The sequence below is a fragment of the Pelophylax lessonae genome, assembly GCF_965119305.1.
Source record: "Pelophylax lessonae genome assembly, chromosome: 9".
Taxonomy (NCBI): Eukaryota; Metazoa; Chordata; class Amphibia; order Anura; family Ranidae; genus Pelophylax; species Pelophylax lessonae.
Window position 1 is genome coordinate 271,795,065 of NC_138776.1, and position 23,841 is coordinate 271,818,905.

General features: G+C 45.4%; 4 protein-coding genes across 4 annotated transcripts in view; all 4 read right to left on the reverse strand.

Moving 5' to 3' along the window:
* Positions 1-5,759, reverse strand: part of LOC309564099 (uncharacterized protein) — a 237,112-nt gene extending 231,353 nt beyond the window's left edge. The window contains exon 1 of the mRNA XM_082268727.1: positions 5,721-5,759. The gene's annotated coding sequence lies outside the window, so the exon portion shown is untranslated. The remainder of the gene's footprint in view (positions 1-5,720) is intronic.
* The window catches only part of LOC309564465 (uncharacterized protein), a gene marked incomplete at both ends in the record, with an annotated part of 1,172,539 nt that overhangs the window by 913,204 nt on the left and 235,494 nt on the right, over positions 1-23,841 (reverse strand).
* The window catches only part of LOC309564103 (gastrula zinc finger protein XlCGF53.1-like), a gene marked incomplete at its 3' end in the record, with an annotated part of 125,618 nt that overhangs the window by 55,820 nt on the left and 45,957 nt on the right, over positions 1-23,841 (reverse strand). The gene's annotated exons all lie outside the window — the stretch shown is intronic.
* LOC309564104 (uncharacterized protein) overlaps positions 1-23,841 on the reverse strand; it is a gene marked incomplete at its 5' end in the record, with an annotated part of 41,026 nt that overhangs the window by 4,628 nt on the left and 12,557 nt on the right. Inside the window, one exon of the mRNA XM_082268732.1 lies at positions 19,311-21,095. Within this exon, the coding sequence (XP_082124858.1) occupies positions 19,311-21,095 (1,785 nt within the window). The remainder of the gene's footprint in view (positions 1-19,310; positions 21,096-23,841) is intronic.

The following is a 23,841-nucleotide window of genomic DNA, read 5'->3' on the forward strand; positions in this document are numbered from 1 at the left end:
CCGATCTCCTGTCCAGAGAAGTCTGGAGGAAACCAGTGGAACCCAGGTACCCCCCCCCCCCCCCCCCATCTACTGCCCGGAGAAGTCTGGAGAAAACCAGTGGGACCCAAGTACCCCCATCTACTGTTTAGGGACATCTGGAGAAAACCAGTGGGACCCAGTTTTGTTTATTAAAAGTCTTGCAATCAATAAGCATAAAATCAATATACATAAATAAATGCTCTCAAATAAAGACTGGCTTTACAGTAAAACTCACATCATGAAACACATCATTACCGGGGAAAATAATCTTAGTAGGACTCACACCACCACACCAGACCTCAAACCTGCGAGGTCAAGAAAAACAAAACCACCCCCATTATGCATGCAGCCCTTCTTCAAAAAGAAGATATTAACCAACAAAAGATAAGGGAGTGAAAGAAATAGCATAGGAAAAAGAGCTCTTCACCGAGAGATGGACAGTTCACCAAAGGCAGGTCTGATATTCCTCCACGCCCTTATCCAGACCGCTCGAGGCTCCCTGCCCTTCTCAAGACCCCGAATCTTCCCAACCTCACCCAGAATATCGTACACCACCACCTCGACAGGGAGGACTTTCTTCCGCAGGGTAATCTGGCACCGTGCATTCCACATGAAGTAACGGACAACTATACTAACTAGAAAAAGTGTATCCAAATCAAAATCCCAGCAAGTTTGGAATGCCCCATACACCCACTCCGCATAACTCATGTGATGGAGAAAGGGGATGCCTAGAGCCCTCCCCACCCTTTTATACACCTCTACGTTAAAGGGACACTGGAGCAAAAAGTGGTGCATAGACTCCACTTTACCAACACACTCCGCTCTAGGACAATCCCGATCATCCACAGGGCGTGCTTCAGGTTCCCTCTCACATAGAGCCTTCCATGGAAAGCGAGCCAGGCTTGATCCCTAAACTTCAAAGGGATTCTTCCCAAGTTAATTAAACGCAACCCCTCCCTTATTACGGGGCCTGGGCAATCCCTTAAGGTCAGTGACACACTGAAAGCAGAGCCCAAAATCCTCTTCTTCAGAAGCTTTCTTGGGAGGGACTGGATATCCCCCACTGTCACCTGCCACTGCCGAAGTATTTTCAGACACGGGGCAACATAAGCCGGAAGCTTGCCATGTCGGACTCTCAGACTTTTCATTGGCCCGCCATCTTCCCAGCATCGCAGAAAAGGCCTAAACCAAGATTGAAAAATACCCACCCATCCCGGCGGGGTCTTTGCTAACATATTACCAAGATTATACTTTAAAAAGAGCAGGAAAAAAAACTATAGGGTTGACCATTCCTAGACCACCCTCCCGCCTGGACAGGTAAGTTACATTGCGTTTGATCAGGTTCAGCCTATTTCCCCATAACAGTTGGAAAAAGCAGCTGTACACCCTTGCATAGAGAGATTCCGGCAAGATACAGACAAAGTTGACATTTAAATAGATTGAGATCAGGTAAATTTTAATCAAGTCAACCCTTTCCCTCAAGGAAAGTTTCCATTTCTTCCAGCTTGCCACCTTGGCATTGGCATTCAACAACCTGCTTTCCCAATTTCGATGACCATAGTCACCAGGACCAAATTTGATGCCCAACACTTTAATTTCCTGCTGGGGTTCTGGAAAGGCATCCGGAAGTTCGAAGCTTTCACCCTCCTCACCCATCCAGAAAACTTCACTCTTTTCATGATTGACTTGAGAGCCAGAAGCCTCTGTGTACTGCTCTATCACAGAGACAACCTCCTGCACCTCCTCCGTCCCAGAGATAATAACAGACACATCATTGGCATAGGCCACGACCTTCAAAGGCGGCACACCAGCGATGCCCATAGGCACCCTGCACAACGATCCACTCTCTAACCTTCTTATGAAGGGGTCGATTGCGAATACATATAGCAAGGGGCTCAAAGGACCCCCTGGGGAACACCAGAGCCAACCTCAAAAGGCCGTCCAACCCAACCCTTAACAAGTGGGAAGCTCTCAGCCCCTTTATATAATGTTTTCAGCCAATCTATAAACCTCCCCTGCAAGCCGTATCTACCAAGTAGCAAATATAGGTACTCATGATTGACTCGATCAAAAGCCTTCGCCTGATCCAATGCCAGCAAGTACTTTCTCCATCCAGCAGCCCTGCATTGCTCCGAAAGCCTCCCGGACAGCTAAAATTGCTGAAAAGGTACTTCTGCCCTGGACCGAGCAGTGCTGATGATTGGACAACAAATCGCCTGCTACTGACGACAAGCGCCAAAAAAGAATCTTCACCAAGATCTTTCTATCAACATTGAGAAGACTGATGGGGCGCCAGTTCTCAATTATTGAGGGGTCTTTACCTTTTGACAGAAGAATCACAGCGGATTGCCTCATGGAGGGAGGGAGAGAACCCTCTTCTAATCAGCGGTTATAAACCTCCGCTAAAAAGGGAGCCAGAATGGACTTAAAACACTTGTAAAATTCAGCTGTCAATCCATCTGGCCCAGGCGATTTTTTGGTAGCCAGCTTCTCTATAGCACAAACTACCTCATCCGCTGAAATTGGTTCTGTCAAATCCATCAAAGGCAATGTATCATTTCCCAATCCTGGAGTAGAATCCAGAAAGCTTTCCATCCTGTCCCGACTAAGGTCCTTTCTTCCCAGAAGGTCTGCGTAATATGACCTGAAGATCTCCAGGATCCCTGATCTGGACTTCATCAGGGAACCCGTACTATCCCTCAGACCTATGACCGTCTTAACTGCTATGCCTTGCTTACAGTTCTGGTAAGGATCAGGCGAGTGATATTTCCCGTAATCTCTCTCCAGAACCAAGGAGGCATGCCGGTCGTATTGACACTTCCTAAGAAGAAGCTTTACCTCCGAGATCTCCCCTGGATCTCCTCCATACGAGACAAGACGATCAAGCTTCCTCCGCAAATGCTGGTAGGCAATATACATACCAAGCTGCTTCTTCTTACTTATGGCCTTAAAAAGTCCAATCGCCCTTTGTTTCACAAGCTCCCACCACTCTGACTTACTGCTGCAAAAGTCCAGAACAGAAACCTGTGCCTGAAAAAAATCCTCGAAGGATTGTCTTACCTCTACATCTTCCAGGAGAGCCGAATTCAGTTTCCCCAAGTACCCCCATCTACAGTCCGGGGAAGTCTGGAAGAAACCAGTGGGATCCCGGTACCCCCCATCTACTGTCGAGAGAATTCTGGAGGAAACCAGTGGGACCCAGGTACCCCCCATCTACTGTCCGGAGAAGTCTAGAGGAAACCATTGGGACCCAAGTACCCCATCTACTGTCCAGGGAGGTCTGTTGAAAACCAGTGGGACCCAAGTACCCTCATCAACTGTTCGGAGACGTCTGGAAGAAACCAGTTACTTAAGAGAACAGGTCTCTTCTCCTCTAGAGTCCAGTGGCGGCATGCGTTACGCCACTGCTCCCGACGCTTTGCATTGCACCTGGTGATGTAAGGCTTGGATGCAGCTGCTCGGCCATGGAAACCCATTTCATGAAGCTCTCTACGTGCTAATCTGAAGGCCACATGAAGTTTGGAGGTCTGTAGCTACTGACTCTTGGCGACTTCTGCGCACTGTGGCCTTCAGCATACGCTGACCCCGTTCTGTAATTTTTTCGCGGCTGAGTTGCTGTTGTTCCCAGTTGCTTCCACTTTGTTATAATACCACTAACAGTTCATCGTGGAATATTTAGTATCAAGAAAATATTATGGATGGACTTCTTGCACAGGTGAAACCTATCATGGTACCACGCTTGAATTCACTGAGCTCCCGAGAGCGACCCATTCTTTCACAAATGTTTGTAGAAGCCATCTGCATGCCTAGGTGCTTGATTTTATACACCCGTAGCCATGGAAGGGATTGGAACACTTGAATCCAATGATTTGGTGGGGTGTCCCAGGTGGCAATATAGTGTATATAAATGGGGTCTGCAGCACAAGGTGGGGGGGTTATCTGATGTAATATTATGGGCCAATATCACCCTACTCTGGACCAATCAGTGAGCAGTATGGGTGGAGGAATGTATTTAGTGTTAATGACCCACCTGTGCTGATCTCTGTAGGAGTGTCCTCCTCTATAAATGTCCCCGTTATTCCATCCTCCTCCATAGACTGCTGATCATCCCTCACATACGTCTCTTCTTCTTCTGCTATACCCTCAACTTTTATATTGATCGGATTTTCACCCTAAACCAAGAGAAGGAGAGAAAATATCATTTTGTACAAAATTCATTCATCATCTCCAGAAGTCACTTTAGTGTTCTAGATGCTCCATTCCACCAACCTTGTAATGGTGAGGGATGGTGTGACCTTCCTGTGTGGAATCCCGGGAATACAGAGGACGGGGACATCTCTCTGGTGGCTTTCTGTTATTAGGTGGCTCCATCATAAGATCCTTGTGTGCTTCAGAAGGCTCCTTCATCACTCCATACTCATCATCATCCTCTTGATACTCTTCTTTAACAACAATATTATAATCCCCGAGGTTTCCACTCTGAAAATATAATAAAACAATAATTGTAACAAACATGCTTGTGTATAAATCATAACTACCAATAATTGTCAATCATCTACCTGATGATGGTGAGGGATGGTGTGACCTTCCTGTGTGGAATCCCGGGAATACAGAGGACGGGGACATCTCTCTGGTGGGTTTCTGTAGCTGGATGACTCCGCCATGGTGTCCTGGTACAGATCTTTGTGTATTTCCTCCATCACCCCATCCTCATCTTCCTCCTCTTTTAGATCAACTTTAGAATCTCTCAGGTTTCCACTCTGAATATATAATAAAAATGACATCAATGGTAACAATGCAGATAATGTACAGATCCTAATGATACTATCAGTGATTGTTCCTCATCTACCTGATGATGGTGAGGGATGGTGTGACCTTCCTGTGTGGAATCCCGGGAATACAGAGGACGGGAACATCTCTCTGGTGGGTTCCCATTACTGGATCCATCTGTAGGAAACACACACACTGACTGAATACATTGTTTCTATGTGTTTATCAGATGATGGGGGATCTAGGTGGATCCTCCGTACTGCTCTCTCCTTTACAATAAAGTCTCCTCTTACCCGGTGATGTGAGGGGCGGCTGATTCTCCATCATGACGTCCTTGTAGAGATCCTTGTGTCCTTCTAAATACTCCCACTCCTCCATGGAGAAATAGACAGTGACATCCTGACACCTTATAGGAACCTGACACACACAATGATACAGTCACCATCCAGACACATCCCTTGTCTGTTACTGGATAATGTCCCAGAATTCCCAGCACCGCTCACCTCTCCTGTCAGCAGCTCCATCATCTTCTTGGTGACTTCTAGAATCTTCTGCATGTTGTGTCTCTCAGGTTTTAGGGAGTCACATGGAGGCACTGTGATGGTCATATGATCACCTGACTTCAGAAGAGGAAATCTCTGTATTGAAGAACCAATAGGAATATCATGTTAGAATCGCAGAATCCTCCTCATCTCTCAGGCCAGGTCTGTGTTTTATTAATAGAGATAAAAGTGATATCATGTGACCTCCCAGAATCCTCCTCACCTCCCCAGTCTAGTCTGTATTTTATTAATAAAGATAAGAGTGATGTCATATGACCTCCCAGAATCCTCCTCACCTCTCCGGTCAGCAGGTAGATGATCTCCAGGGTGAAGTTTAGTATCTTCTCAGTCATGTGACTCCGGTCCTCCTCCATCCTCATCGGTGACGTCATTTGATCTATACAGGTCTCCTTGTAGAAGGATAACGTTGGGAAATGAAGGTAAGAATTATTTGGATGGTATTGGTCACACAATAATAGAAGTGGATGTGAGGGGGGTAATAGGAAAGTTGCTGTATATTTAGGAACTACTGTCCCCATGGGAACACATTTAGTTTGGACTGTTTAGCTTTTGATACATTTTCATAAACCCGGAACCCACTCAGAAATTCCATTTTCTCTGTTGGGTTTCTGAACTGGTTTAGATCAATTTTAGGTCTGCAGACAAGGAATGATAAATACGATCCTTCCCTTGACTTGTTTGCTCTGGGGCAGTGCCCTGAGGTCAATGGAGGGTCACCATGATGTCCAAAAAGGGGAACTTCCTACACAAATGGATGCAGCTCTAGTTGGGTCTGCTACATGGTCTCTCACACTATCCTCGTAACCGCAGGTGCAATGCCCAGCTCGTCACCTGAAGACTAGGATGCACAAAAATTACAAAACTGAAACTTTACAGAGTGCAACCATCCAGAATGTTTGTGCATCCTAAGGGGAACATGCTGGCTTTTGGCCGGAGTTGCGAGCTAATCAGGATCATTGCCAGAACTTGGGCTGCAAGGCTCCAATCTCTGTGGGGGAGGAGTCTGTTATCTTCCCTCCAATGGGTAGAAGGAGGGTAGTGGGGGTGAGGGGTTTGTTCTCTTGGTTGCCAAGTATACTGTGGTATCCAGGACATTGTATAGTATAGTAGTGGCTTCTTAAACCACTTTCCACCCGTAGAACATCCTTGAGTTGCAGTGGTTATACCGGGGTGATGCTGGCTGCACCTGCAGACCACTTGCCACCTGTAGAACATCCTTGGGTCGCAGTGGTTATACCGGGGTGATGCCAGCTGCACCTGCAGACCACTTGCCACCCGTAGAACATCCTTGGGTTGCAGTGGTTATACCGGGGTGATGCCGGCTGCACCTGCAGACCACTTGCCACCCGTAGAACATCCTTGGCTTGCAGTGGTTATACCAAGGTGATGCTGGCTGCACCTGCAGACCACTTGCCACCCGTAGAACGTCCTTAGGTTGCAGTGGTTATACCGGGGTGATTCCAGCTGCACCTGCAGGCATCATCCCGGGTTTGAAGCCGGCAATTCCCTGTACTTCAGAAGTGATTAGAATGGCTGTTCATTACTTCTACGGGTGGTGGAAGGGGGGGTCACCCCCCTGGGCCTGGCGCCTTTACCGAGCTCTGCCGTCCAATCACAAAGCATGGGAGCAATGCCACCGGCGGCAACGGCTGGACAGCACAGAGAGGGAAGAACTGATGTTCCTCCCTCTCTGTGACCCCCGGAAACCACGCAATTAAATGTCCTCACTTTCGGTTCCTCCCTCTCTGTGACCCCCGGAAATGACGCAATCAGAATGTCCTCACTTTCGGTTCCTCCCTCTCTGTGACCCCCGGAAACAACGCAATCAGAATGTCCTCACTTTCGGTTCCGCCTCTCTGGTTTACCTGACCATGAAACCAGCCAATCAGACCGATCTGTATCTGATTAGCTGCATTGGAGGCCAGAGGAGAGATTTGGGATCTAATAGATCACAGATCTTTCCATAAAGGGAACCTGTCACAGCCCACGCTGTCACAAGGGATGTTGTTCATCCCTTGTGATAGCAATAAAGTTAATTAAAAAAAAAGAGTGTAAAAAAAATAAAGTTTTGGATAAAAAAAAAAAAAAAAAAAAGCACCCCCATCCCACTGTGCTTAGGCACAAATGCGACGCATACGTTACTCCCGCAAGCATATGTAAACGGCGATCACACCACACGTGAGGTATTGTCGCGAACGTCAGAGCGAGAGCAAAAATTCTATCACCAGACCTCCTGCACAACTCTAAACTGGTAACCTGTAACGGCGTTTAAAGCGTCGCCTACGGAGAATTTTAAGCAACGTAGTTTGCCGCCATTTCACAGGCGGACGCAATTTTAAAGTGCGACAGGTAAGGTATCTGTTTACTTAGCGTAACATCTTTTATATTTAATTTTTTCGGAAAACTTTTATATTTTACAAAAAAATTATGTATTAGATTTTTTTTTTGTGTGCAATATAATAAAACTCATTAAAGTGTATTTTTCCCCAAAAAATTGTATTTGAAAAACCACTGCGCAAATGCCGTGTGACATAAAAAATGTGCACCGCCCACCATTTTATTCTCTAAGCCCTCTGCTAGAAAAAAAAATAATAATAAATATATATATATTTGTATATATATATAATGTTTAAGGGTTCTAAGTAATTTTCTAGCAAAAAAAAAAAGTAGGTTTTTACACGTAGGAGAGAAATGTCAGAACTAGACCAGATACAAAGTGGTTAGTTTCCGGAACCCCCTCAGAGGACCTTATTTGCTGCTGAGATGATCAGTGAGTTAATGTTCACCAATTAAGGAAATACGATTGGGACTCTTTTTACCTTAATTTCCATTACAAGGATGGAGACTCAGAGCCTTACCCGGCTTGTGTCTCATTCAAAGTCCCAAAACTGCCTTTACTTAACAATGTTCACCAATTGTCCCCCATTCTCCCCGCTGCCACCCACCATGGACGTCCCGGGTGCTCAGATGAGGCAGCAGAGCCCCGGGATACCTGGCTGGGAGAAGGAGGGTGAGGGGTTGCCACTTTAAAGCCACCCGGATGACAAGAAAGCCAACATTTGGTTAAGGGATGTGCGTACTCTGCTGGCTCCTGTAGCCCCATAATTGGAGAAAATTTCCAGCCCCGTAAGTGGAGGAATGTTCTGACCGTGAAGGGGTTTATCTAGGTTTCCACACTATATATGTGTGTATCATCATCTGCTGGAGATAAAAGAGGTCACAGTGACTATGGAGGAAGAGGACGGACATGACGGGGGGGTTACTGGGTGTAAATAGAAAATAAGATCTTATTACCTTATCTACCGCCACATCCAGCAACGTCTCCTCGCTACTTCCTCCCGACTCACCTCTCACCCGGAAATTCCTTTTTATAGCTGACATCACTTCCTGTCCGTACCTGACATCACTTCCTGTCTTCCATAGAGACGTCCTGTCTGGGTAGAAGTGAGATCACCATCTTGTGGAGCTCAGAGGAACTGCAGCCCAGAGAAACGTCTCGTAGTGTGAACACGGCCTTGTGCTGTGTGTGTACGTACTGTATATAAGGGGCGTAACCAGTGTTGGGGTAGTTACTCAAAAAATGTAACTAGTTACTAGTTACTTCTGTAAATTGTAATGAGATTACTTTACTAGTTACTGCATTTGAAAAGTAACTTCACTACTTATTACTTTACTTTCCTCTTTCTTAATTGATACATGACACTCTTTCTGCATAGAGTTTATTGTATAAACACAGGCTTTGGGAAACATGAGAAGAAAACCTGAAAAAACAGAATAAAACATAAAGTGCAACAAAAAGTCATAAACTTCATCCCTCTCTATTCTTCGAAATATAACGATTGTATCGCACGGCTTGGGTAACGCAGCAAAGCGCGTCCCTATAGCCTAGTAAAGTAGTGTAGTTACCAATATTAGTATTGTAACTGGTTACATTACTTAGTTACCAAAAAAGTAATGTAGTTACTGTAATCAGGTACTTTGTAACTAGTTACCCCCAACACTGGGCGTAACTACAGGGGTTGCAGGGGTGGCAATTGCAACCGGGGCCCATGCTTCTGTACGGCTCTCCTGTACACCTGGATAGGAGGGATGGCGGGGGGCAGCATGTATAGAAATCACTGTCCTCCTTTTTTCTCCTGTAGCTGCAGGAGGAAAATGGAAGAGATTGGTTCCTCTGTATGCTGCCCCCGCCACTCCTCCTATCAAGTTCACTTGTGTTCTGCTGTCCCTGGGCCCCTGTGTGCAACCCCCCCCCCCACCACCACCACCACTGTGCCCCCTCCCCTCTCCTACCGGCTGCTGCAGGGGATGTGTCACAAATAGAGAACCAGGAAGGGGTCGGTAAATATGTAATTTACCAGCTCCTTCCTTTTCTGAATGGACAGAGTCATAGTCAGTGACATTGTAAAAATAAAATAAAAAGATAAAAAATAATACAATTAAAACACCAAAAAATAAAAACTACTAACACCAGTGGGTGAACTTCCAGGATTGCAAAGATCACACTTGCGACCGGGCCCTGGCATTCCACCAGCTTGGGGAGGCCCCAAGATGGTAGGAAGGGGACCCACTGCAGAACTTGTGAAAGGGCCCCGCGACGAGTGTAAAGGGCCCCAGGACCAGTGGGAAGAGCCACAGGCTTGAAGGAAAAGGCCCCGGCCAGGGGTCTGGGGGGGGCCCTTCATGGTTTCTTGCACCGGGGCCCTAAAGGTTCTAATTACGCCTCTGCTTTATATCCTTATAGATGGGGTCATCTCCACTTAGGGTTGCCTGGACTAGGCAGTAATATATTTCTCTCCCCCTTGGTGGGAGTAGGGTTGCCACATGATCTCTTTAAACCCGAACACATATTAATTACACAGGTTCTGTGGCTGATTAAGGTGGTGATTAAACTGACTTGGTGCCTTATCTGCATTAAATTAGCCTCCGAACCTGTGTAATTCATTTGTGTTTGGGTTTAAAGGGATGAGGTGGCAACCCTATTTCCACTCCCACCAAGGGGGAGAGAAATATAATACTGCCTAGTCCAGCCTTTCTCAGCCAGGGTTCTTCCAAAAGGCTTCTACGGATTACTTGAAAAGTGAATAGTTGCTGTCTCTCACTTGGGATGCTTTGGGTTCAATTGGACAATGAATTGGACTCTAACCCAAGCTTTTTGCAGTTCCCCAAAATTAAATGGCCAGATTTAACCCTCTCACCCGAACATTCAGCGGTTGGAGCCTGAAGTCATTTAATTCAATGGTGGTATAACTACGTAGTCCAGCCTTTCTCAAACAGGGTTCTTCCAAAGGTCGCCAGGAGTTGTTTGAGAAAGAAAAAGTTTTTGTTGCTCAGTGAGGATGAGCTTTGGGTTTTGGTTGACAATGAGTTTGACCCAAACCCAAGCTGTTAATAATTAAAGTAACGGGCAAACTAAATGGTCAGATTTGGCTAGTGCTTTCTCCTGCCCAACCTTTGGCGTATAAATACGTAGTCCAGCCTTTCTCAATCAGGGTTCTTCCAAAGGTCGCCAGGAGTTGTTTGAGAAAGAAAAAGTTTCTGTTGCTCAGTGGGGATGAGCTTCCATTTTGGGTTGACCATAAGTTCGACCCAAACCCAAGCTGTTTATAGTTAGATGAACAGGCAAACTAGATGGTCAGATTTTGCCAATGCTCCCACCCATCAAACTTCCAACTGTAGGACCCTAAAATCATTTTTTTAGTGCAGGGGTCTCAAACTGGTGGCCCTCCAACTGTTACGGACTACAAATCCCATCATTCCTCTTCCGGTGAGAGTCATGCTTGTAACTGTCATCCTTGCAATGCCTCATGGGACTTGTAGTTCTGCAACAGCTGGCGTGCTGCCAGTGAGACCTGCTGTATCAGTACCGCCAGCTTTCTGTCTGCTTGACTGCCTATCTCACAATGTAAACCAGCTTGTGGATTTCCCAGGTGATGTCATGCACCACAAATGGTCATGTCTGTATCTTGGCGGCATCTCCCCGTCCGGGGGGGGGGGGCTTTCTTCTCTATATCAGAGTGATTCCTGCCCTAACACCTGTTTTGCTACATTATTATATAGGCATTTGCCTTAAAACAAATGTTCCATACTGGTGGACCTTTTGGTCCATTGAGTCTGCATATTGTCCGACCCCTGGCGGTACTAAAATTTCCGGGTATATGAAGACACTTGCTTGTTCTCCTAAAGATACATTTACCTATTTTTGACCTCTTGGGCGTTTCCCGGTGCACACTCCAGAGAGAGAAGACCCCCTTGTTACATGTTATACCTTTTAAAGTTATTCTTACCCTTATTGATTTCTACCACTTTTTGGATTTATCCAGAAACATATGTACCAGTAGCTCCAGAGGAAGCTTGCTACGTAAGCGAAACATGTAGGGCAATCTGGCTACATGCAACGTCTACCTACCAACTTCTGCACAAGTGGAACTCAGGGACGATTGAACAATCTCCTTGTCATCGTCTATGAGGCCTACTAGATGTGACGTATTACTCCGTCATCCGTCTTTGAAATGTGATATATAATCTCATCATGTATCATATGTGTGACTATCCTATATATATTTACTGAGGCAATATGTTTCTACAAACAGTGTTCTCTTTTTTGTTTTTGTTTAATCATTTCATGTTTTTTAATCATTAATCAATAAAATATATATATCTTTTAATTACCAGTGCCTATAAAGTCCAAAATTATTTTCTTCCCAATCCTTCTCATGTCTGTAACTTGGTCAAAACATTAGCCAGAATCCTGACTCTAAACAAATTTGTACATTGATATCATATCCCCTCTCAAGCGTCTCTTCTCCAGAGAAAATACGTTCAGTGCTTGTAGTATTTCCTCATAGCTGATGTCCTCCATTCCCTTTATTATTTTTGTTGCCCTTCTCTGGACTTTCTCCGATTCCAGCACATCCTTCCGGAGGACCGGTGCCCAGAACTGGACAGCATACTCCAGATGTGGCCGGACCAGAGTCTTGTAGAGTGGGAGAATAATCTCTTTATTTCTGGAGTGAATCCCCTTTTTTATACATCCCAGTATTCTGTTGGCTTTGCTTGCAGCGGCTTGGCATTGCATGCCACTGCCAAGCTTGTTGTCTACCAGTACCCCCAGGTCCTTTTCCATCTTAGATTCCCCCAAAGGCTCTCCCGCTAGTGAGTAGCTTGCGTTCGTATTTCTGGCACCCAAATGCATTACCTTACATTTTTCAACATTAAACCTCATCTGCCATGTAGTTGCCCACCCCATAATTTTGTTCAGGTCCGCTTGTAAGGTTTCCACATCCTGCATAAAAGATATTGGCCTGCTTAGTTTAGTATCATCCGCAAATACTGAGATTGAGCTGTTCATCCTCTAGGTCGTTTATGAATAAATTAAACAGGATTGGCCCCAGGACAGATCTTTGGGGGACCCCACTTTCCACACCCGCCCAATCCGAGTACTCCCCATTAATCACCACCCTTTGGACTCGCCCCTGAAGTCAGCTTTTAATCCAGGTACTCACCTTATGGTCCATACCCACGTACCTTCATTTGACACAGTTCCCCACAAACGCTTACTGTACAAATGCCTTTGCAAAATCCAGATACACCACATCCACAGACCTTCCTTTATCCGGATACACCACATCCACAGACCTTCCTTTATCCAGATACACCACATCCACAGACCTTCCTTTATCCAGATACACCACATCCACAGGCCTTCCTTTATCCAGATACACCACATCCACAGGCCTTCCTTTATCCAGATACACCACATCCACAGGCCTTCCTTTATCCGGATACACCACATCCACAGACCTTCCTTTATCCAGATACACCACATCCACAGACCTTCCTTTATCCAGATACACCACATCCACAGACCTTCCTTTATCCAGATACACCACATCCACAGGCCTTCCTTTATCCAGATACACCACATCCACAGGCCTTCCTTTATCCAAATACACCACATCCACAGGCCTTTCTTTATCCAGATAAACCACATCCACAAGCCTTCCTTTATCCAGATACACCACATCCACAAGCCTTCCTGTATCCAGATACACCACATCCACAGACCTTCCTTTATCCAGTTACACCACATCCACAGGCCTACCTTTATCCAGATACACCACATCCACTGACCTTCCTTTATCAAGATACACCACATCCACAGAACTTCCCTTATCCAGATACACCACATCCACAGGCCTTCCTGTATCCAGATACACCACATCCACAGACCTTCCTTTATCCAGATACACCACATCCACAGGCCTACCTTTATCCAGATACACCACATCCACTGACCTTCCTTTATCAAGATACACCACATCCACAGAACTTCCCTTATCCAGATACACCACATCCACAGGCCTTCCTTTATCCAGATACACCACATCCACAGACCTTCCTTTATCCAGATACACCACATCCACAGACCTTCCTTTATCCAGATACACCACATCCACAGACCTTCCTTTATCCAGATACACCACATCCACAGACCTTCCTTTATCCAGATACACCACATCCACAGGCCTTCCTTTATCCAGATACACCACATCCACAGGCCTTCCTTTATCCGGATACACCACATCCACAGGCCTTCCTTTATCCAGATACACCACATCCACAGGCCTTCCTTTATCCAGATACACCACATCCACAGGCCTTCCTTTATCCAAATACACCACATCCACAGGCCTTTCTTTATCCAGATAAACCACATCCACAAGCCTTCCTTTATCCAGATACACCACATCCACAAGCCTTCCTGTATCCAGATACACCACATCCACAGACCTTCCTTTATCCAGATACACCACATCCACAGGCCTACCTTTATCCAGATACACCACATCCACTGACCTTCCTTTATCAAGATACACCACATCCACAGAACTTCCCTTATCCAGATACACCACATCCACAGGCCTTCCTTTATCCAGATACACCACATCCACAGACCTTCCTTTATCCAGATACATCACATCCACAGGCCTACCTTTATCCAGATACACCACATCCACTGACCTTCCTTTATCAAGATACACCACATCCACAGAACTTCCCTTATCCAGATACACCACATTCACAGGCCTTCCTTTATCCAGATACACCACATCCACAGGCCTTCCTTTATCCAGATACACCACATCCACAGGCCTTCCTTTATCCAGAGACACCACATCCACAGGCCTTCCTTTATCCAGATACACCACATCCACAGGCCTTCCTTTATCAAGATACACCACATCCACAGGCTTTGGCTTTCCTTTATCCAGATACACCACATCCACAGACCTTCCTTTATCCAGATACACCACATCCACTGACCTTCCTTTATCAAGATACACCACATCCACAGGCTTTCCTTTATCCAGATACACCACATCCACAGACCTTCCTTTATCCAGATACACCACATCCACAGGCCTTTCTTTATCCAGATAAACCACATCCACAGGCCTTCCTTTATCCAGATACATCACATCCACAGGCCTTCCTTTATCCAGATACACCACATCCACAGGCCTTCCTTTATCCAGATACATCACATCCACAGGCCTACCTTTATCCAGATACACCACATCCACAGGTCTTCCTTTATCCAGATACACCACATCCACAGACCTTCCTTTATCCAGATACACCACATCCACAGGCCTTCCTTTATCCAGATACACCACATCCACAGGCCTTCCTTTATCCAGATACATCACATCCACAGGCCTACCTTTATCCAGATACACCACATCCACTGACCTTCCTTTATCAAGATACACCACATCCACAGAACTTCCCTTATCCAGATACACCACATCCACAGGCCTTCCTTTATCCAGATACACCACATCCACAGGCCTTCCTTTATCCAGATACACCACATCCACAGGCCTTCCTTTATACAGATACACCACATCTACAGGCCTTCATTTATCTAGATGGCAACTCGCTTCTTCATAGGTTAATAGATTGGTCTGGCAAGAGCGATTTTTCATGAATCCATGCTTATTACTTCTAATGATACCATTTTCATTCCTAAAGTCTTGTATGTGGCCCCTTAACATCTCCTCCAATGTCTTACATACTACTGATGTTAGGCTGACCGGCCTGTAGTTCCCCCGTATATATCTAGGCCCTATTTTAAATATTGGTACCACGTTGGCTTTTTCCAATCAGCTGGCACCATTCCCATCTGTAGACTATCCTTAAAGATTAGGAACAATGGTCTGGCTATCACCTGGCTGAGTTCCTTAAGGACCCTCGGGTGTAAGCCATCTGGTGTCGGGGACTTATTTATGCTAAGTTTTTCAAGTCTAATTCTAAGTCTTCTGTTAAGCATGAGGGTGCTTCCTGTGACGTGTTATTAATGTTAACATTACAGTCTAGGTTACTGTATCCCCCCCAATTCTCTTGTGAAGAGGAGAAGAATTTATTTAGCACTTTCGCCTTCTCTCTGTCCTTTGTAGCCAGATTTCCTTCATCATCCTTTATGGGGCCAATATGTTCTGGTCTCAATTTCTTACTATTTATATACTTAAAGAATTTCTTGGGGTTTTTTCTATTCTCTTCAATTATGTGCCTTTCGTGTTCTATCTTAGACGCCTTGATTGCACTCTTACATTTCTTGTTGCATTCTTTGTAATGTTGGAATGCTGCTAATGACCCCTCAGTCTTGTATTTTTTGAAGGCCTTTTCTTTAGTATTAATATGCATTTTTATGTTGGAGTTTAGCCACCCAGGGTTTACTTTTGCTCTTTTAAATTTATTACCCTTTGGAATGCACTGGCCAATCCCTTTGTTTAGTATTTTCTTAAAGCACTCCCATTTTTCCTCCGTGTTTTTTGTTCCCAGGGTTTTATCCCATTTTATATTGTCTAGCAAAGAGCGCAGTTTAGGGAAGTTGACTCTTTTGAAATTCAGTGTCCTTATATTACCCTTGTGTTTCCTATTACTATGATTAATACTGAAACTGATTGACCTATGGTCACTGTTCCCAAGTTGTCCCGTATTTCTACATCCGTGAGCAGGTCTGTATTGTTGGTAATCAGTAGGTCAAGTACCGCATTGTTTCTTGTCGGTGCGTTCACCATCTGACCCATAAAATTGTCCTGCAAAACATTTAGGAACTGCCGAGCCTTGGCTGAGTGCGCGGTTCCTTCTGCCCAGTCTATATCTGGATAATTAAAGTCCCCCAATATAATGACATTTCCCATCCTTGCTGCCATTCCAAGCTGTGATAGGAGGTCATCACAGCTCTGGTTGGGGGGCCTATAGCATATGCCCAATATTACTTTCCCCATAGCGCCTTCCACTTGAAGCTCTACCCATAGGGATTCCACCTCCTACCTAGCTCCATTCGTGATATCGTCCCTCATATTCACTTGCACATCGTTCTTGATATACAGACATACCACGCCCCCCTTTTTACCTTTCCTATCTCTGCAATATAGGTAATACCCCTGAATGGTAGCCAATCATGAGAGCTGTCAAACCAAGTCTCTGAAATTCCCACAAAATCGAAATCCTCCTCATACATCAGCAGCTCCAGTTCTTCAATCTTGTTGGCCAGGCTTCTGGCATTGGTATACAAACCTTGTCATTTTGTCCGGTTGCGATATTATGAGGCTCCACTTTCGATTTGTCAGCCTACCTACTTTGGGTTTTGGATCTCTGGTCACCCTACCACTAATGCCCCCAATAATGCCAGCTGACCCTTGTTCCCCGCTGGCTAATTCTACATCTGTACCCCCAATCACCTAGTTTAAAAGGCCTTCTAACTTTTCGCCCATCTTCTCTCCCGGTACGGCTGAACCCTCCCCATTTAGGTGCAGTCCATCCCTACTAAAGAGCCGGTAGCCCACTGAGATATCAGCCCAGTTCTCTATAGTCCCCCTTAATTTAGAGTCGCCATCAGCGTACCCCCTTACATCAGTACCCCCCTCTTACATCAGTGTCCTCATCAGGGTCACCCCTTACCTCAGTATCCCCCTCTTACATCAGTGTCCTCTTCAGGGTCACCCCTTACCTCCGTACCCCCCACTTACATCAGTGTCCTCATCAGGGTCACCCCTTACCTCAGTATCCCCCTCTTACATCAGTGTCCTCATCAGGGTCACCCCTTACCTCAGTATCCCCCTTTTACATCAGTGTCCTCATCAGGGTCACCCCTTACCTCCGTACCCCCCTCTTACATCAGTGTCCTCATCAGGGTCACCCCTTACCTCAGTATCCCCCTCTTACATCAGTGTCCTCATCAGGGTCACCCCTTTCAATCATTATTCCCCTTCAGTACGAGGGGCCACATTGTATATTTTACAAACACCCACAGTACAAAAAATATCTTTTTAAATGAATTCATTTTAAACTTTAATGAATTGAAATGTTTTATTGAACCTTCTTTGTAATCAGCATGATGTGATCCAAAACAAAAGAGAAATAACTTCAATGAAAGAAAGAAAATTCCTGCCTTACATCAGAGTCCTCCTTATATCAGTGCCCCAAATCTGAGCCCCCCTCCCCCAGTGTCCCACATTGGCACACAGACATTGAAAACTGCTTCTTTTTATTTATTTCCCCTTCAGTGCCCCCCCCCTATTACATTAGGGCCCCCATCAGAGTCCCCCCTTACATCAATGCTGGCTGCTAAATAGTCTATTGATGCTGGCTGCTGGCAGATCTGTTGTTGCTGCTAGGGGGGTCTAATGTTGCTGGGGGCGGTCCATTGTTGCTGTGTGGAGAGTCAATTGTTGTGTGGGGAACTATTGTTGCTGGGGTGGTGGTTGTTGTTGCTGGGGGAGTCTATTGTTGTGAAGGATCTATTGTTGCTGGGGAGGAGTCTATTGCTGCAGGGTTGGGGTCTATTGCTGCAGGGACTTATTGTTGCTGGGATGAGGTGCATTGTTGCTTTGGAGTCTACTGTTGTAAAGGATCTATTGTTGCTTGGTGGGGGTCTATTGTTGCAGGGTTGGAGTCTATTGTTTCTGGGATGAGGTGCATTGTTGCTGGGGAGTCTACTGTTGTAAAGGATCTATTGTTGCTGGGTGTGGTCTATTGTTGCTGGGAAAGTCTATTGTTGTGGATGATCTATTGTTGCTGGGGGGTCTATTGTTGCTGCAGGGAGCTATTGTTGCTGGGGGAGTCCATTGTTGAGAAGGATCTATTGTTGCTGGTAAGGGGTCTATTGTTGCAGGGTTGGAGTCTATTGTTGCTTCAGGGACCTATTGTTTCTGGGGTGGAGTGCATTGTTGCTGGGAGAGTCTATTGTTGTAAAGGCTCTATTGTTGCTGGGTGTGGTCTATTGTTGCAGGGAGAGTCCATTGTTGAGAAGGATCTATTATTGCTGGTAAGGGGTCTATTGTTGCTTCAGGAACCTATTGTTGCTGGGGTGGGGTGCATTGTTGATGGGGGAGTCTATTGTTGTGAAGGATCTATTGTTGCTGAGGGGAGATTTATTGTTGCTGGAATGGGGTCAATTGTTGCTGGGGGGGTCTATTTTACTGCTTTTCTTGTTATTAGATAAGAACAAATGCCATACAACTTATTTAGCACCACAAAATGATACTCAAGGGCGGTACTGGGAGGCGGGCAGGGGGTGGAGCCAAGGGGCAGTGCTCAGAGGATGGTAGGGGGCGGAGGCAAGGCGGGACTTAGAAGGGGGGGTTCCTGCACCTATTCTCTGAGCCCTGCATACACACATTCTTCTGGCATGATTCTGCCTATACTTCTATATTGTATTGCTGAATTGCATCTTTACTTCCTGCTACCTCGAAGTTACATTAGTAACGCTGTGTCCATGTTAGGAAAGTATCAGTTTCCCAGCGTGAGATCTTTGATGGTAGAAGACATTTCCCGCACTCAGGACATTAACACACCGTCGCGGGTCGCGTGGGATCTCCGATGTAGAGTTAGTTGGTACTTCTGTGAGTAACATTTTCCGCACTCCGAACAGGAATGGGGCTTCTCGCCAGTGTGGGTTCTCTCATGTCTATAAAGACTGGACTTATCCGCAAAACATTTCCCGCACTCGGGACAGGCATACGGCTTCTCCCCCGTGTGAGAACTCTGATGTATGACCAGTGAAACTTTATTTAAAAAAGATTTATCGCATTCGAGACAGGAATACGGCTTCTCACCCGTGTGCAATCTCCGATGTTGGGAAAGATAAGACTTCACTGAAAAACATTTCCCGCACTCAGGACAGGAGTACGGCTTCTCCCCCGTGTGAGTCCTCTGATGAGTGACCAGTGCAGATTTTCCGGAAAAACATTTTGGACAATCAGGGCAGGAATACGGCTTTTCACCCATGTGCAATCTCTGATGTCTGTATAGGCCGGACGTACTTGAAAAGCATTTCCCGCACTCTGTACAAGAATAGGACATCTTGTCTGTGTGTAATCTCTGATGTATGGAAAGACTTGCTTTATGTAGAAAACTTTTCCCGCACTCAGAACAGGAATGCAGCTTCTCCCCAGTGTGAGACCTCTGATGTATGACCAGTGCAGATTTTGTATAGAATCTTTTCTCGCACTCAGGACAGGAATACGGCTTCTCCTCCGTGTGAGATCTCTGATGTTGGGAAAGATAAGACTTTACTGAAAAACATTTCCCGCACTCAGTACAGGAGTACGGCTTCTCACTTGTGTGAGATTTCAGATGTTGGGAAAGATGGGACTTCACTGAAAAACATTTCCCGCACTCAGGACAGGAATACGGTTTTTCACCCGTGTGAGATCTTTTATGCACATTAAGACGGGATTGAAAACTGAAACCCTTTCCGCACTCAGTACAGGAAAACCTCTTATCTATTGGAAGGACGGCACCGTCCCTCACAGTCTGAGGTTCCTCAGGATAAGAGGAATACGATGGTCCATCTACACTGTGTGGTGCCGGATGGAAATTTGAGGTAGCCGGGTTTTCTCCTCGACTATTCCTCATATGAGAACTCAGATGTGTGGAAAGTTGTGACTTTTGTACAAAGCATTTCCCACACTCGGGACAGGAATACGGCATATCACCCGTGTGATACCTGTGATGTCTGGAAAGATTGGACTTATTTGAAAAACATTTCCCACACTCAGGGCAAGAATATGGCTTCTCACCTGTGTGAGTTATTTTATGAAGATCAAGTTTGGATTTAGACGGGCAACACTTTCCGCACTCAGTACAGGAAAACCTCTTATGTTTTCGAAGTACGGAACCACCCCTCACAGTCTGAGGTTCCTCATGATAAGAGGAATACGATGGTCCATCTATACTGTGTGGTGTCAGATGGACATTTGAGGTAGCCGGGTTTTCTCCTGGACTATGCCCCATATGAGAACTCAGATGACTGGAAAGGTGTGACCTTTGTACAAATCCTTTCCCACACTCAGGGCAGGAATACGGCTTCTCACCCGTGTGAGATTTCTGATGTTTGGAAAGATTGGACTTATCTGAAAAACGTTTTCCGCATTCAGAACAGGAATACGGCTTCTCACCTGTGTGAGTTCTTTTATGAAGATTAAGTTTGGATTCAGACTGGCAACACTTCCCACACTCAGTACAGGAAAACCTCTGATGTTTTCGAAGGACGGCACCACCCCTCACAGTCTGAGGTTCCTCAGGATAAGAAGAATACGATGGTCCGGCACCACCCCTCACAGTCTGAGGTTCCCCAGGATAAGAGGAATACGATGGTCCATCTACACTGTGTGGTGCCGGATGGACATTTGAGGTAGCCGGGTTTTCTCCTGGACTATACTGTGTGATGTCCTCATCTTCTACTTTACAGTCTGGAGACAAAGTGAGACAATCCTCTGAGGTTTTCCTCATCTCCCGTCCATGTACTAAAATAGAAATACAAAGATTAATACTAGACATCAGCAGATTGGCTCCCCTAAACCAGAACTCCACCCACATCAGACAGCTTTGTCTCTGAGGATCTTACAAATCCCCCCCCTCAAGGTAACTATTAAATTGGTCCTCTGATCTCCTACCCGTTCCTTATGGAGATGATGCCATGGACTGAGAAGTACCATTAATATCTGTTTGTTCTACACCCGCCACATGGATTCGGAACAAGGGCTATGGCTGTCTTAATACATGCATGATTGGGCTGTATTAATCCTCACATGGTCCAAGTAGTGAATGGTTGTTAACGATGGTGGCAGGTACAGGTACTGAGGAGTCCCTAACCCCTTCAATACCTGGCACTTCCCCCCAGGACAAATGCCGGCATGTGACCACTTTGACCAATCAAAATTGCTCTGGGCTGCCCTCAGGAAAGAAGAGGAAGACCTCAACTGCGGTGGCAGCTAATCACTCTCGGAGGTAAATGCAGCGGGGGCCCACTTAAAAGTCATACCAGACCTGAAGGGCCATGCTGTTTTTTTTTTTTTTGCTTGGGGGTCCCCCCCCATTAACATCTACAGCAAAATCTCATTGGCAGGATAAGAGTCTGGATTAGATGAATCCAGTATTAGGGGGACGCCATCATCTCCTTGTGATCTTCAGAAAACTCCTCCATCACTCCATACTCCTCTTTATACTCTTCTGTTACTACAATATTAAAATCCTCAAGCTTTCCACTCTGAATATATAATAAAATATTCATTGTAACATACTTGTGTATAAATCATAACTACCAATAATTGTCAATCATCTACCTGATGATGGTGAGGGATGGTGTGACCTTCCTGTGTGGAATCCCAGGAAATAAGAGTGTCCTCCTCTACAAATGTCCTCATTATTCCATCCACCTCCATAGACTGCTGATCATCCCTCACATACGTCTCTTCTTCTTCTGCTTTAACCTCAACTAACACCCTAAATCCCCCCCTGGTGGGTGATTAGTTGTCACTGCCCCATAAGCTGGTGCAGCAGTCCTGGGATTTGAAAGCCGAGCTGATCTTTCCTTAGGGCTTCCGGAACAGATTAGAACCACTCTGATTGGACACATACCGGTGAAGGAATAATCTATCCTCCATTTTATTCTTTCAACTCCATCTTATTTACTAAAACCTCAGCCTAATTAATTAGACTCAGCTTAATTAAAAAGCCTATCTAAGTAAATGTCCTTGAAAGTCTCCAGGACGTTACGGTTTGTGGTCAAACTGACCCTTAGAGCAAGTCTGTTTGAAGTCACTAATTATGCCTTATCTTAACCCTTAGAAGAAGTCTGATGTAATGCCAATTATAACTATGCCTTATTTTAATTACCTCATATGCAAGTACGTGACTTGAAACACGTAAATGGTAAATTGCTATTTTTGTATCAATTCTATGTATAATCTCCTAGAAAGGGACTTCCCCTTTTACTTTCTCTATAAAACGTTCTTCACTGTCTGAATAAGGCCGAGCATTAAGTGACATCGTACCTTCCGTCTCTGTGTCTCATTGAGTGCTCCTAGATATCTGAAGGAACTTTGATGCCTAGGGCCATGCGAGTCGGAATTATTGCCAACAGCCGGTATGTGACTACTTTGAAAGTGGAGGTGATCTTCTCCTTCTTTCCTTAGGGCTTCTCGAACAGATTAGAACCCCTCTGATTGGACACATATCGGTGAAGGAATAATCTATTCTCCATTTTGTTCTTTCAACTCCATCTTATTTACTAAAACCCTAGACTCAGCTTACTTAAAAAGCCTATCTAAGTAAATGTCCTTGAAGGTTTCCAGGTCGTTACCCTTTATGGTCAAACTGACCCTTAGAGCAAGTCTGTTTGAAGTAACCAATTATGCCTTATCTTAACCCTTAGAAGAAGTCTGATGTAATGCCAATTATAACTATGCCGTATTTTAATTACCTCATATGCAAGTACGTGACTTGAAGCACGTAATGGTAAACTGCTATTCTTGTATCAATTTCAATTCCGTGTACAATATCCTGGAAAGGGACTTCCCCTTTTACTTTCTCGATAAAACGTTCTTCACTGTCTGAATGGATTGAGCATTCTGTGACATCGTACCTGCCGTCTCTGTGTCTCATTGAGTGCTCCCAGATATCCGAAGGAACTTTGTTGCCTAGGGCCATGCGAGTCTGAATTATTGCCAACAGCCGGTATGTGACCACTTTGAAAGCTGAGTTATCTTCCCCTTTTTTCCTTAGGGCTTCCGGAACAGATTACAACCACTATGATTGGACACATGCCGGTATGTGACCACTTTGAAAGCGGAGGTGATCTTCTCCTTCTTTCCTTAGGGATTCTGGAACAGATTAGAACCCCTCTGATTGGACACATGACGATATGTGACCACTTTCAAAGCGGAGGTGATCTTCTCCTTCTTTCCTTAGGGCTTCTGGAACAGTATAGAACCACTCTGATTGGACACTTGCCGGTATGTGACCACTTTGAAAGCTGAGGTGATCTCCCCCTTCTTTCCTTAGAACTTCTCGAACAGATTAGAACTCTGATTGGACACATACCCACATATGACTACTTTGACCAATAGAATTTGCTCTGGGCCACCCAGAGGAGCCCTCAGGAAAGAAGAGGAAGACCTCAATTGCGGTG